At 35.6% G+C, this 14,621-nt stretch overlaps 1 protein-coding gene and 2 pseudogenes across 1 annotated transcript; 1 reads left to right on the top strand and 2 right to left on the bottom strand.

Moving 5' to 3' along the window:
- Window positions 1-648: 648 nt before the first annotated feature.
- Window positions 649-3,681, bottom strand: LOC147521376 (protein STRICTOSIDINE SYNTHASE-LIKE 10-like; annotated as a pseudogene).
- A 1,653-nt stretch (window positions 3,682-5,334) lies between these two features.
- On the top strand, window positions 5,335-13,871 carry LOC147521374 (DNA (cytosine-5)-methyltransferase CMT1-like). The gene is made up of 20 exons (XM_086561861.1): window positions 5,335-5,724; window positions 5,818-5,930; window positions 7,055-7,159; window positions 7,247-7,384; window positions 7,474-7,558; window positions 7,644-7,828; window positions 7,911-7,976; window positions 8,059-8,292; window positions 9,166-9,224; window positions 9,335-9,401; window positions 9,530-9,859; window positions 9,942-10,010; window positions 10,090-10,176; window positions 10,272-10,359; window positions 11,358-11,476; window positions 11,565-11,669; window positions 11,749-11,792; window positions 11,907-11,976; window positions 12,116-12,219; window positions 13,550-13,871. The coding sequence occupies exons 1-20, from the start codon at window positions 5,706-5,708 to the stop codon at window positions 13,677-13,679; spliced, it is 2,217 nt and encodes a 738-aa protein (XP_086417987.1). The 5' UTR covers window positions 5,335-5,705; the 3' UTR covers window positions 13,680-13,871.
- LOC147521375 (uncharacterized) lies at window positions 8,391-9,037 on the bottom strand (annotated as a pseudogene).
- Window positions 13,872-14,621: the final 750 nt, after the last annotated feature.

Raw genomic sequence — 14,621 nt, 5'->3', positions numbered from 1 at the left:
ATTTATATTTATTTGAAATATAATGGTAAATATTAAATAAAATTGTTATATATCACAAAATATCGCAAAATATCGTAAAATATTATCGAAATATAACTGATATTTGCAGTCGTATATATCTTTAAACATATCGTGATATTTAAATATCTTTTTCTGAAATATGGATAGATATCCCCAAATATCGTGATATATCGAGATATTTTATACTATGGTGGGGAATATGAGAACCAGGTTCTTGGCTATAGTTTGTACAAATGCCAGGTTCTCCACTTCTCTATTGCTCCCTATTTCTCAAATGGCGTTGAGGAAATCTATTTTTAACCGGCCGACTGGAAGGTTTGTTAAAACTACCCAAACATTTTTGCTACTGTCTCTTTTTTTTTTTTTTTTTTTTGGATGGTTCTCTTTCTGAAATTTTAACTACGTAAAGTAACATCTTCATGTTCCATTTGCACAGACGCTGGGACACGTACACAGACACCAGAATGCCAAAACTATCTACTTTTGTAATAAGTAAGAGTAACCAGCAAAATCGCCAAAATCCAACAAATGGAATTCATTACATAATCGATGTAAAGTGAGAAAATGGTAAGGTAGGGCGTAACCACGGATCCTACTGAGAAAATATCATTGTATTCGTTAATTTCGCTAATAGATTTCGCTAATAGATTCTATGTAGCCATTACCATGCAGTGACTCCAAATGTGTACCTTGCTCATCAACTCCAACTCCTATAGTTTTATCAATATATGATGGTGTCGATTGTCCATCATTGAGAGCTACCCAAAAGTCTCCCTTAACATTTCTCTTAATGTTATCAAATGCACCTGGAAGTTGAGTAAACAATTCAATCGTATTGGCTCTTGGATCAGGGCCGGCTCAACTGTATAGCAAAGTAGGCCTCTGCTTAGGGCCCCGTTGCCCAAGGCCCATACAATCCAGCCATTGAAATAAAAAAAAAAAAAAAATAAAACCAAAACCCACTATTGTTTTTAATTTATTTTTAACTGTTGGATAAACGTTTTTACATTGGCAAATTGGAAACCATAAAATCACGTTAAAGTAGTGTTAAACTCTTAAACTCTTTCAGTTCTCTCGCCTTCTCTAACAAAAAATAGCACACCTCTATAACTAATTAAATTTATTCTATAACTAATTAAAGTTCTTCATCACCCCATGACAAATAATCAAGTATATATACGCCAACAATTCAATTTTATCTATATCATTTTTTTGCCTTCTATATGGTCTCTCTCTCTCTCTCTCTCTCTCTCAATATTTGTTTTATTTGGTGTAGAATTATTCTGCATTATTTCTCTCTATATTAGCAAGAATTTTGTTAAATAAATCTATTAAAGTTTCAAATTTTGCAAAAACTATTAAAAAGAAAAAAAAAGATAAATCTTGGATCATATGAAATAATGTAAACAAATCAATAACATGTTGTGAGAAAAAAAAAAAAAAAAAGATGTAACAATTTTTATTTGTTAAAGTAGTGTTAAACACTTAAACTCCTTCGGTTCTTTCGCCTTCTCCAGCAGAAAATAGCACACCTCCATAACTAATATAATTAAAGTTTTTCATCGCCCCCATAACAAATAATTAAGTATAACACCAACAATTCAATTTTACCTATATCATTTTTTTGTCTTCTATGGTTTTTCCCAATAATCTATTTTTATTTCTATATTAGTTTTATTTGGTGTAAAATTAGTATGCATTCTCTCTCTCTATTTGCAATTATTTATTAAATAAATCTATTAAAGTTTCAACTTTGTGCGAAGACTATTCAAGAAAGAAAAAAGTAAAAACTGGGATCACATGAATTAATGTATACAAATCAATAAGATGTTGTGAGAGAAAAAAAATATGTAACAATTTTTATTTGTTAAAGTAGTGTTAAACACTTAAACTCCTTCAGTTCCCTCGCCTTCTCCAACAAAAAGTAGTATGCTTCCATAACTTATTAAAGTTCTTCATCACTCTATAACAAATAATCAAGTATATATAACGCCAACAATTCAATCTTACCTATATTATATTTTTGTCTTTTATGGTTTTTTCTTATACTTTCTCTTTCTTTCTATATTTGTTTTATTCGGTGTATAATTATTCTGCATTCTCTCTCTATTTGCAATTTTTTGTTAAATAAATCAATTGAAGTTTCAAGTTTGTGTGAAAACTATTCAAGAAAGACAAAAAGAAAAAGTTGGGATCATATGAAATAACGTAAACAAATCAATAAAATATTGTGAGAAAAAAAAAATGTAACAATTTTTATTAGTATATATTAATCATATAAGATTCCCTATTCGAACTTTGCTTAGGGCCCCCGATTATCTTGAGCCGCCCCTGCTTGGACCTTCAACCCAATACCTTAAAACTCGACGTAGCACACCGGTTTTCGACGAAAGTACTTAATGTATAATCCTTGCTTAATGCAACTCCATTGGCAAACTTTAGACCTCTCTCGCAACACGGTCACTTGTGCGCCGGGGATCATACTTCATCAGGTCTTCGGTATTGTCGCCGCTTGAGCTTACACGCAAGTGTTCCTTCTTGAAAATCGGGTGTCGCTATCGGTAAAAAATATACTAAGCTTATGCGGGTGAATATCCATATTATTAGTGAATTTGAATGGCACCTTCAGTGCTAGAAGCAAGTTGGGTCGCCGCCCCACCATTCTTTCCAACACTCATAAGCCCAAAGTAAGCATCTGCTATATAAAGTTTGCATGTTGCGTTGTTGAATTGCAAACCCAGTGGCCTCCCACATATGGATTCAAGACTGGGATTAGTAGAGCCATCACACACGTCCCTTCTCACCATTATTGCCTATATATAGTCATATAGATATTCATAAAAATGCAACAAGTTCTTAATTGTCTCATCAAGGCCCGATACGACAATGTATTATACAATTTATATAATACGTGCTCTGTTCATATAGCAATGAAAATTCTATCAAAATTTTGGAAAAGTATAAAAGATTTGGGTATTTAAAGTTAATTATTTGGGTAGAAATACAATTCGTATTGGAAATTGCAAAACAACATGAATACATTAAGCTTAATAATTTAGAGAGGGAAAATAAAGATATTTGAAGCATGGTTTTAGGCTACAAGAGGTAGAAAGGTACCTAACTACCTATTATTTTGTTTGTTTGATAGTTGACAAATTTGAACCGATCGATGAAATTTGATTTTTCCAATTTTCGAACAAATTTAGACATCACAATCAAGAAGTTGTTGGAGCTTGGGTTTTGGCAAAGGTTATCTGGGAAAGAAAAAGACTGATTGGTGTTTCCAACTTAAGACGAAGTTTCAGAAACTTGCTTTTTGTGACTTGTTCTTAGGTCGAGAGTTAAAATAACATAGATTAATATGAAGTAATGCATGGACAATCAATGATAACGTAGTCCCATACTTTTGTATGGGGTCGGTGTTTTCGTTCCAACTTTTCCTTGCCATTTAAAAATCCGACCATCAAGGATGACGAAATACGGACCTTCTCTATAACAATCAAAAGCAAAACTCTCTGGTCCAGTCACTCTGGCTGGTAATCGGATGGGTTGGTATCCAGGGTATGTAGGATAAGAAACTGTGAAGATGGGAAACAATAAAAAGGAAGTGAAGAATAATAACACGAAGGAGAGCTTTCTTATTGAACATAATTTTGCCATGGTTTTAGAATGTCATTGTTCACCATGTCGTTTCCTATTTATAAGCACGTAAGACAACTTCAAAGTCCTGAGAGTTTATGAGTTCAACTCAAATTGTGAGATTGTTTTCATTCCTAATTCATATTGGTGATAGTCTCAGTTGTTGATTAGCTTAAACATGTTGGCAAAGGTTTTTGATACTAGTGTATGCCCGTGACATACAACACTATCGCAAAACCCAGCCCATCCGACCCAATTTAAATTCCAGCCCAGCACACCAACACAAGCCCAGCCCATACGGCAGTTTTTGTTGACTTTTGTTGCTTCTTGATCCACTACTCTTGTTGCTTCTTAATAACCCGTTCACTCCCCACCATCCTTTGGATCTTTCAAGTCATATTTTAGATCCAAAGATAAATAGGTGGGTGTGGACCCCACACCGTTTGTTTTGTTAGATACTAGGGTATGCCCGTGCCTACGACCCACGAGACCTCGATGCGATATTCTTGATAGCTCGTTACACGCCTAGTATATGGGTATTATCGTGATGCACGCAACAAACAATACGTCTCTTCTTACAAGAAGGCGATACGCCCGGTATGAAACAACTCATCGTGCCTTTGGTGCAAGGCTAACCCAATTGCACATTATCGATAAACCCAATAGCATCAATTGGGTCAGCCAATGGTGCAATACCATATCAAATTTAGAGGCCCAACAATTTATAAGACCATGGTATTGTTGATTTTTGAATAGATCCAATGGTATTGATTGTACTTAATAAAATTGCACAAATCCACTAAACACTTGGATATGCCAAGTCATATTTTGGTAAGAATGATTATCTACCATTGGATGGGTCCATTTTGGGCCCCACACTTTTCTATTTGGTTAGATAGAGGTATAATTCTTTAGAAAAAAAAATGATTTGGACAGTAAATTGTTTTTGTCATTGCGTTCCAAGGGTTGATGATATAATTGTATAACATTAGGTGCAGTAAGTCAATAAATATGAATTAACCGTAAATGATTGTGACACTTAACTATATGGGGATAGCCTAGGGAAAAAATAACTGAATTGGAAACAATTCTAGTATGGCAAGTGCAACTAGGGTTGGAAATGGAGCTGGTTCGAGTCGGATTCTCACTCAAAACTCTTTACCATATTTGGATCCATCCGGATTCGAAGTTAGATTTTGGATATCCATACCTATTAAAAAACACCAAAAAATATATTATTTTAATGATTTTCATATATAAATGTAAAATATAAATTAATTTTTAAGCATTAACAATATAAATCTTGTTAAAATGATTATGGTTTTCAGATATTCGAGTCGGATTCTAGTCACAAACATAGAAACCATATCCGATAAAATGGATTAAGTCAGAAACAAATCGAATTAACAAATGCCATCCACTCATCCAGGTGTGTAAGTAGTAGATGACGAGCTGGGTCCAGACTCCAGAGACTAATAAAGTCTTCGTCAAGAGTCAAAGTCCAAAACCCTAATAATTCTTCCCGCTCATAAATTTTTCTTAAAATTTGAAATATTTCAAAAAAATATCCATTTCCCGCTCATCACATTCTCCATAAATTTAAAACCAGCCCACTCCTCATTTCACCCCATCTCTCTCCGCCGCCATCATTACAAATCTGAAAAAAATGCCTCCGTCTCGTAAAAGAAGTATCAAATCATCATCACCACCATTCTCAAAAGAGATTGTTAAAAAGCCTAAACAATCTTCATCTAAAAAAACTGTCAAGAACGAAGATTTAAGTCCCAATGTTAGTTCTATTACTGATGAATATGTTGATGAGTATCCCGATGTTGAACAGAAGGTTCTTGATGATGTTGAAAATGACCAGTTTCTTCAACAAGAAGAAGAGGAAGAAGCTGCATTACAAAAGGAAAGTTTTTTGTTCGAAAGATTTTAAATAAACGTAAAAAGAAAGAAAAAATCACCGAATTAAATAGTTGGGAGGATAATACTCTTTTTAGATTTCTTGGTGAAGCAATTTCTGTTGATGAAGCTCGTCGAAGATGGCCGTTTCGATACGAGGTCTGTGATTATCAAGGTTTACTTTTTATTTTTATTTATTTAGATTTCTGATAATTGTTTGTTTGTGGTGATGTTGTTTTGTATAAATGACAGAAGAAGGATGGCAAAAAGAAGAAGAAGAAGAAGTAATGATTGCAAGGCGACATTTTTCTCAAGCTTTGGTGCATGGTTGTGTTTATAATCTATATGATCATGTCCATGTGCAAGTAAGTAATGTTGGTTGTCTTTTGAAATTAAATGATTGATATTATTCACTGTATGGATAATGCCGCAATTATTTCTGCATATTGAAACTCTGTGCTAGTCTTATTGACAGAACTGTGCTTAGATTAAGTTTGTAAATAATACGATAAAGTTAACAAGCATTGAACTACAAATGAAGTTACCTGGGTCTTGTTGAAAAGCACATAGAAGTCTTTAATTGTAGTCTTCACTATAACCTGGTTAGTGGGTTGTGTTGGTCAGATGTGGATCACTTGACTTGTATGCCCCTTTTTGTGGCTTAACTATGCTGCAGTCGTTCATTTATGTGTTTGTTATGTTTTAAAAATGATTCTGAGAGAAATTACTTATCACATGTATTAGGTGTGAAAAGTACTTATTAAAGTAACAACCAGCTTGAATGAGCATGTAACATTTACTTAGTGCGTATCTTCAATGAACTATATGACTTGGCACTGCAAGAACTATAGTCAGAAGTAGCTGTCTAGTTCATTGCTGTGTTACTCCATTTCCCTGTTTGGATCACTGAACTTAATGCTTCTATTTGTTCTTGCTGTAAAAGTAAGTCTTATTTCTGTGAGAAGTGGGGTTTCTTTGGGTGTGGTATATGACTTTCTATTAGGTTAATCCCAGTGGTTGTATAGAGTGATCATATTTACATTGTATACTGACTACATGATGGTTAAACAAATTACTGGTCAAGAATCATTATTGTTATTGATAATTGATTATCTGTTGGAAGAGTTACATACTTGCGTTGAGTTATTAATATTGGCATATGAGTAGATGACAAGATCTTTTTTCACAATGACTTAATGAGACACATGGGGAGTTGGGGAGTCAAGTTTTAAGGAAGGCCGTGGATTCTTATAGGGACTGTAAAGTATGTATTTAGAAGCTCCAGTATTAATCGTGCACTTGATGATAGATTTTTAATGGTTTTCGTAGATATTCTTTCTTTGTAATTTAAAATTTGAAGGGCTATATTAACTGTGGATTGCATTCAACAATTTGTTTGTGTAGGTGGGATTTGCATTATGTGTGGAAAATTACTAACTTTTGTCTTGATCTTAGCAAGTTTTACCAAATTTGTTTTTCATTGAAACAGGGTGAAGGTGATACTCTTTATATTGCAAGAATTGTGGAGTTTTTTGAAGCAACTGATAACAAAGCATATTTTACTGCTCAGTGGTTCTACAAACCTGCTGACACTGTAAGATATATTCTAGCATAAACATTACTTCCGTACTTGATTATATTATCTTTGTAATGGTATTGTTTTGCTTGGTTGTTTGAATAGGTGATTGAACTCAAAGTTATCAGTAAAGATTTGCAAAATGTCTTTGATAAGAGGCGGGTATTTTACTCGGATGACACAGATGAGAACCTTTTGGAGTGTCTCATTCAAAAAATTAACATTGTGCAAGTTGCCCCCAGTGTACATCTCTCTCCTTCTGTTTCGATCACTTTATTTTCTCCAATGCTTTCCTTTATCATAAACTCATAATAAATTACTTTGTTGAATAGATTGGTCTGTCCGATGAGCAATGTGATTATTTTTGTGATATGCACTATTCTTCTTCCTTTTCAACTTTCTCGAACCTACCTCCAGGTAAGTTTTGTTTTCCTTACATTTTGATTGAAAAATTAGGCATCTAGTATTTTTATGTTTTTTGATTGACTTTAATTTTGAATAGATTTTTTGACAAGTCCTCAAGTACAAATTGGGGTCTCAAGTAAATCTAGCAATGGCTGTGGATCTGCTCCAGTTCAGAAGAACAATCAGTCTAGTATGAATCTACTTGATTTATATGCTGGCTGTGGAGCCATGTCTACAGGTTTATGCCTTGGGGCAGCCAAATCTGGCCTGAAACTGATCACAGTAAGTCATACACTACAGTTTTGTCTAATCTCTGTTATTATCTCATTTACAAAGGACTAAGACAATTTAATGGTCTTTGTAGAGGTGGGCAGTTGACTATAACCAGTATGCTTGTAGTAGCCTAAAACTCAATCACCCAGATACTGAGGTCTGTTGAGTAATTGCTTTTGCATTTTTGTCCTAATGAGATTCATATATTAGGAGGAAAATCTGATTAAGTGCTTATTCAGGTTCGAAATGAATCCGCCGAGGACTTCTTGGCACTTCTTCAGGCGTGGCAGCAGTTATGTGGCCAATTTTCTCTATTGGGGACCCCTCGTTCTGCAGCCGAAAATGTGGAGTCAACTGACTTTGAAGAGGGGGATGATGAAGAGGTTCCAGAAGGTGAATTTGAGGTAGAGAAATTCATTGGGATCTGCTTTGGCGACCCAAGAAAAGCGGAAGAACCTGGATTGCATTACAAGGTACTTAAATGATGAAAATGGTGACCATACATGAATTTGACTAATTTTAAATTTACGATTTGGCTTCGATTCTTATAAGTGTCCTGAATAGTTATTTCCTAGTTCAGCCACATCTTTTTGGTTCTTTTGGAGCAGTACATAGCATACTCATCACCCATGGAAGATATAACCTGACCGGGCGTGTTTGATATAAGCGCAAGTCTTGTTTTCAGTTGGTCATCATTTACATCAGAACAAACATATTGTCATCTCCCATATAGGCACAAAGGGAGTGACAGTGTGACACCTATAGGCAGTCATTGGTGCCTGTGGAACTGCTTCCCTAGGCATTAGATTCACCCCTCGACCTTTGCTTACATTGTTGATGCCAAGTTAACCATAGATGCTGTTTTCTTAAGGGTTACTCTATATTCTCGGTCATGAATTGTTTTTTGTAAAGTGGTGGCACTGCTGCACATGCTGCTCTGGAATATGTGTCAATTTTTCCCATGTAGTGCACAATAACTTTAGGCACTCACTTGACATACAGAACTGTGCCCAATCAGCACCATTCCCTCTTAATCTTCCATATTAATTAGGTAACTGATTAGCTGATCAAGCTCAATAGCATCTTGTTTCAAGCTTGGGGTGCACCAGTGACATCCTTTTCCGAAGTAACAGATAGAGGTTCTAAACTCTCAGATGCTAGAAAACCATCAATCAATCCACCAAGCAAAATGACTTGTTGTTCAAATGGATCAGTTTGAGATGTTTATTCAACCTAGGGAGTGGATGTTTATTCATGCTTGTGGTGGTTCCAAATATGAAAGATTTTGCAGCATTTCCTTTTTTGTTGTTCATTTGCTTATTATTTTATTTTACTGTTGAAATTAGGTCAGATGGAAGGGGTATAGTTCTGATTATGATTCCTGGGAGCCAGCTGCAAACTTTGGGTATGTCATGATATTTATTTCCAATATTCTTGTAATGTTTTTTTAAAATTTCTGTGCTTGGTAAGTTTAATCACCTGTTTTTATTGTTGTTGTTGGTGGTTGTGTTCTAGCACCTGTGAGGGGAAAGTAAAGGAGTTTGTCACCCATGGTTACCACTCATATTTATTGCCTCTGCCTGTGAGTTTCCCCTCAAAATTGTTAGTCTATTTATAATATCAGTTTACAAGTAGTTTTTTTTATTTAATTTCTATTCTGCTAAAGTTCATAATTATTTTTTAAAAATATTTGTTTTGTTTGTTATCTAGGGTGACGTTGATGTTTTGTGCGGAGGCCCTCCTTGCCAAGGGATAAGTGGATTTAATCGTTTTAGAGACAAGGAAAATCCTTTGAAGGATTTGAAAAATAAGCAGCTTATTATCTTTATGAACACTGTAGATTTTTTAAAACCAAGATTTATATTGATGGAGAATGTATTGGACATTCTAAAGTTTGCTGGTGGTTATCTTGGGCGATATACATTAGGAAGACTTGTTGGTATGAACTATCAAGTTCGTTTGGGAGTGATGGCAGCTGGAAGCTATGGACTTCCGCAATTTCGTTTGCGTGCATTCTTTTGGGGGGCTTGTTGCAATGAGGTAATTCCACATCATATCACATTTTTAGTATTTTATGAAAGGTGTTTAAACAGGTTAAGTTATAATGTTTTCTCTCCCCCAGATGTTGCCCCCATTTCCATTACCTACCCATGAAGCAGTTGTGAGAAATTTTGTCCCTATTGAGTTTGAGGTATGAGTACTACTTGTTTTGAATTTTTTAAAACCTCCCATTAGTTTCTTTGGAACTACGATCAGTTTAAAAATTTCAGGGTAATACTGTTGCTCCTGATGAGGATGATCCATGCAATTTGAAAGAAGCTCTAGTACTTGAAGATGTACTCTCCGACCTTCCTCCGGTATGTAACTTCAACTTGATTTTAGTGGTAGTGCTCAATTAGCCAAGTTACTTGATCTTTATTTTGATATATCTTTAATTTTTTCTTATATGCAGGTTGAGAATGATGAGACTCTAGATGAAATGCCGTATACTAAAGCTGCTCAAACAGCCTTTCAGAAGCAAATTAGGTTGCCTAAGCATGGTGAGTTTATTGTTTGTATTAGGATCATGGTAGTGAATCACCCAATATCTAAGTTGCCTGTCTCATTGACAACTGCTTATGTATCTCATATTTCTTGATATCTTTACACTTACATTTTTCATTTGTAACCACCATAAATGCAATTTTGGGTGATCCTTTTATCTTTTATCCCTCAAGTAGCTTGCCGTTTTTAGGCAGACCCCCACAAGATTATACTTGCTTTTTAAGGTTTGATGTGGGAATCCCGTTTGTTACAATGAGGCTTCCTTCTCCCCTTGTGCATAAGCTGACCTTTGGTCAGCAACCTAATTGGTCTGCCTGTAACTGTGAGTGGACTGCACACTTTCAGATCATGTTGTCAAGTTATATATTTCCTCTAGAAAATTTTTTTTTTCCATCTTGGATGGAACATGCTTTATACTATGCATGATCTAGTCCCTTTCATCTGCTGTAGCAAGATAAACCTTTTTCTATCCTCTAGAGTAGTACACCTTTATTGCATTCCCTGATGTCTCTTATAGTCTTATTAACCCATCTAATTTTATTGTGGTGAGTCCAACACTGTAATGTTGGGTTGTAAACAACAAATGAAACTTGTTTTCCAAGCTTTCCTGTGATGTTTCTGTTGAATGTGGGCTATGTTCTCAAAGGCAGTGAACAGGCACCCTAAAGTGCCAACGTTAGTGGAAGCTTTTGTAGGTTGTTGTCTAAGGTGTTGCCAAGGAGTTACTTGGGAAGCCAAGCGCCTCACTTCGCCCTTGGCAACATAGATTGTGTTGTGGTGTCCCTGTAGGATTTCTTCAATTTTGGCAATCTAACCATTTTTATCTATAATAAGCCTTTTACATTCACAAATCTTTGTTGTTGAATACTATGTGGCTTTTTGCTGCTGTGGCCAGTAAATTTTGGCTTCAAGCTCTCAGCCTGCATCATTTTTTCTATTTCAGTCTATGAAAGTTATTAATTTTTTTGGTTAATTGTTATTGTCAATTTCGTAGAGTCGGGCAACATGACACCTGGTAAAAGGCCATCACAAAATGGCAGTTTGTACGATCATCGACCTCTGAAATTGAATGAAGATGACTACCTAAGAGTTTGTCGTATTCCACATAAGAAGGTCTTTGTCGATTCCATAATTGTAGCTCTTGCTCGGTTACTTTATACTTGCAGATTGGTTGTGACAAGTTTTTATCTTCTTTTTCTAGGGTGCAAATTTTAGAGACCTCCCTGGGTTAGTCTTTGATGAGAAAAATAAGGTTGCGTTAGATCCAACAGTGAAAAGAGAACTTCTTCCATCCAGGAAACCTCTGGTAATCTTATCTCCAGTTAGTCTCTCTATATTTCTTTTTCTCCTCCCTCCCTCTAAATATGGTTATTTATGTGCACTAGGTACCTGATTACGCTATAAAATTTGTCAGAGGAATATCAAGAAAGTAAGAATTTGTTTTTTTTCAATTTCATGTATAAGTTAATCTCCCCTTCCCCACCCCCCGAAAAAAAAATAACAAAACAAAATCACTTTTCTCACACTTTTGTCAATGATGAAGGCCATTCGGACGTGTATGGTTTGACGAGACCATTGCAACTGTTGTGACAAGAGCTGAGCCTCATAATCAGGTGCATATAACAATTTATATCATTGTGTTTAATTAAATACTGCTTATAACTCATAGAAATAAATTAAATACCTTGTATGTTTAATTATCTACTGCTTATAACAATTTGCTAGTAATCCTGGTATCAAATTTGTCGACAGGCGGTCTTGCATCCATTGGAAGACAGGGTTCTCACGATCCGTGAAAATGCAAGAATTCAGGGATTCCCTGATTACTACCGGCTCTCTGGGCCTGTCAAACAGAGGTAACTTTTGGATACTCTTGTGTCTTTTAAACTTTTGGTTAAATAAATAAAATGTTTTGTCTCAATTGGCAGTTTCAACTATTCTCTTGATTTAACTACTCAATATTGTTGAGGTTAATATTGATTGCCTTCTTTACATGTCATTGTGTTTTCTCTGTCCATTTCTTGTTTCCCTTCTAACATGTAAATGTATCAATTCAACATTCTGGAAGTGTTGTTGTATTACATCATGCTGACCAATATTAGACCTGAGTTGTCAAGGATTGGAAACTCAATTACTTAACCCGGATCCCAACATTCCACCATGCTTCCAAACTCGATGTACTTAACTAGGATCTTAACATGACTGGAGTTTACTACTATTACAAAAGCACGTGTTAGTCTAAATTGTTTATCTGCTGTTGCTACTCTTCTGTATGGTTTACTATTCCTTATTAGATCTTTATACTGTTGGCAACTTTCTGGTAGCCTTTTTAATCCCCACCAAAACTTTGTGGCTGTAGCTACAATACTAGATGTATGTTTTGTGTTTTCTCTAGTCATTGAGCATATTCAGCATCTTGATTGAGCGAACACCTGCTTCTTAACAAGTCTATCCCGAGCATTCCTGCAAATAGTTGCCAAGCTTTCAAGCTGTGTTTAGGGATAACAAGCTCCCCCTTATCAAGTGATACCATTTGACTTTTACACCAGGGCTTTGGATGGCTCTGTAGGTACTTTTTGTTGTGTAGGATCCAGAGTGGGAAGGTAACCAGATAACTCTGTTATTCTTTAAGTGGTTGTTGATCTTTGGTGCTTAGGATCTGCTTTTTGAACTTAGAATTTGACACTTTATACCCCAGTTCATTCCATATGCTCGTCGATTAAGCAGCTTACTCTAGCGACAATATGTATCTGGTGGCAACGTTAGTCCCCTGTTGCAAGCAGTGTATAATATTTCATCTATTGTTGGTTTAAAATATTATTTTACGTTGTTGTGGTTGGTTTTAAATATCACGTTGCATGCAGTGTATGATCTTTTGTCTGTTCTCAGGGTTTTCAGTGTATATCAGATTGCCTGTTTAGGTTATGTTGGCTGGTAGTGTAAGTGAATAAAGTTTTCATTATTATAGTTTCATGTTTGTGTACAAGAATGACACCTGAGGTTCTTGGTACAAAATATTAGGTTGCAGAAAATCTTGCCTAGTGTTACATTCTGTTGTTTTGTGCCGTGTCTTCCCTTTTCATAAATATCCTCAAGTGTCATAGCCTGGAGAGCAGTTGTTTGTGGAAAAGCGAAGTTTTGATTATTATTTATCATCTGTAATAAGCTAAAATTGTTTTATTGCAGGTACATGCAAGTAGGAAATGCTGTCGCTGTTCCAGTTGCTTGTGCACTTGGTTATGCTCTAGGAGAGGCATGTAAGGGTACATTAGATGACCGACCAATTGTGGCCCTTCCTAAAAATTTTCCCAATTGATCTAAATGCCAATATAGTGATGTAATGAAGCTAAGCAGCTTCTGCGTAGAATCTTTGTTTGTCTTTATGATTTGAATCTGTAATAATGTTGAATTAATTCCATTACCATTGAGTCGCACCAGGAACGAACGTGCGACCTGATTTAAAATTTAATTGAGTAAATGAGATGTTGGGCCAGGCTACATTCAAAAATCATACTTTCAGGATTCTATATGAAACCCCTTGTAGGCAGTTGAAGATTATATTAGTGCACCTCCAGAAAATGGTATTTCCACAGAGCCACCGTGCAGGGTAAGTGTGTTTTCGTGTCTTAGACGCGGGATAACTTGTTACTTTGTTATTGAATGCTTCTTAGGCTGAGTCTAATGGTGCATCACTCTCTGTCTCCATTCCACCAAAAAACAGTGTTTTGAGGATGGGGAGTCAATTTTGGTGTGCAATGGTTCGGACCATTTTATGCCAGTTCAACTGGTGCGGAATTTAAAAAAAAAAAAAAAAATGCATTCCACGCCATTACTAAAAAATAATAGGGTCCTGAAAGTTGAGTAATTTACAGGTTGAATACTTGAGCGGTAGATTATCTTTACCGAAAAAACACACATGAGCGGCAGTTCGATGAGTTTGTAGGCCATGACTTTTCTTTAATGATGGTGGTGACCTGTGTAAGGCACAGGCACCTAATTCATTCATTCATAAATTGAGAAATAAAGTCATTACATAGTTCCTCTCCTGAAACTAGTTTCCTTTTCCAGGCCCATTCTGCAAGTCTGTGCTAAAACATTGCATGACCTGGGACAAAATCTAAAAGAAACAAAGGCAAAAAAATTTAAAGTTGCAAAGATGTTACAGAAGATAGCTCTCCATGGCCACAGAAGACAGTCCTCTCTATTAATGCAAACATCCAAAACTCCTTTAGCATCCCCTTCCAGAATAATGGCTTTC

This window comes from Coptis chinensis, chromosome 1, assembly GCF_015680905.1.
Source record: "Coptis chinensis isolate HL-2020 chromosome 1, ASM1568090v1, whole genome shotgun sequence".
Taxonomy (NCBI): Eukaryota; Viridiplantae; Streptophyta; class Magnoliopsida; order Ranunculales; family Ranunculaceae; genus Coptis; species Coptis chinensis.
The sequence above is the reverse complement of the archived record's forward strand: the minus strand, read 5'-3'. Positions and strand labels throughout refer to the sequence as shown.

Bases quoted from the DNA above. Each gene is read 5' to 3' on its own strand.
- LOC147521374 (XM_086561861.1), top strand. The intron at 7,160-7,246 runs GTAAGATATATT...TTGTTTGAATAG, and splicing joins TCTACAAACCTGCTGACACT to GTGATTGAACTCAAAGTTAT. The intron at 10,177-10,271 runs GTATGTAACTTC...TCTTATATGCAG, and splicing joins TACTCTCCGACCTTCCTCCG to GTTGAGAATGATGAGACTCT.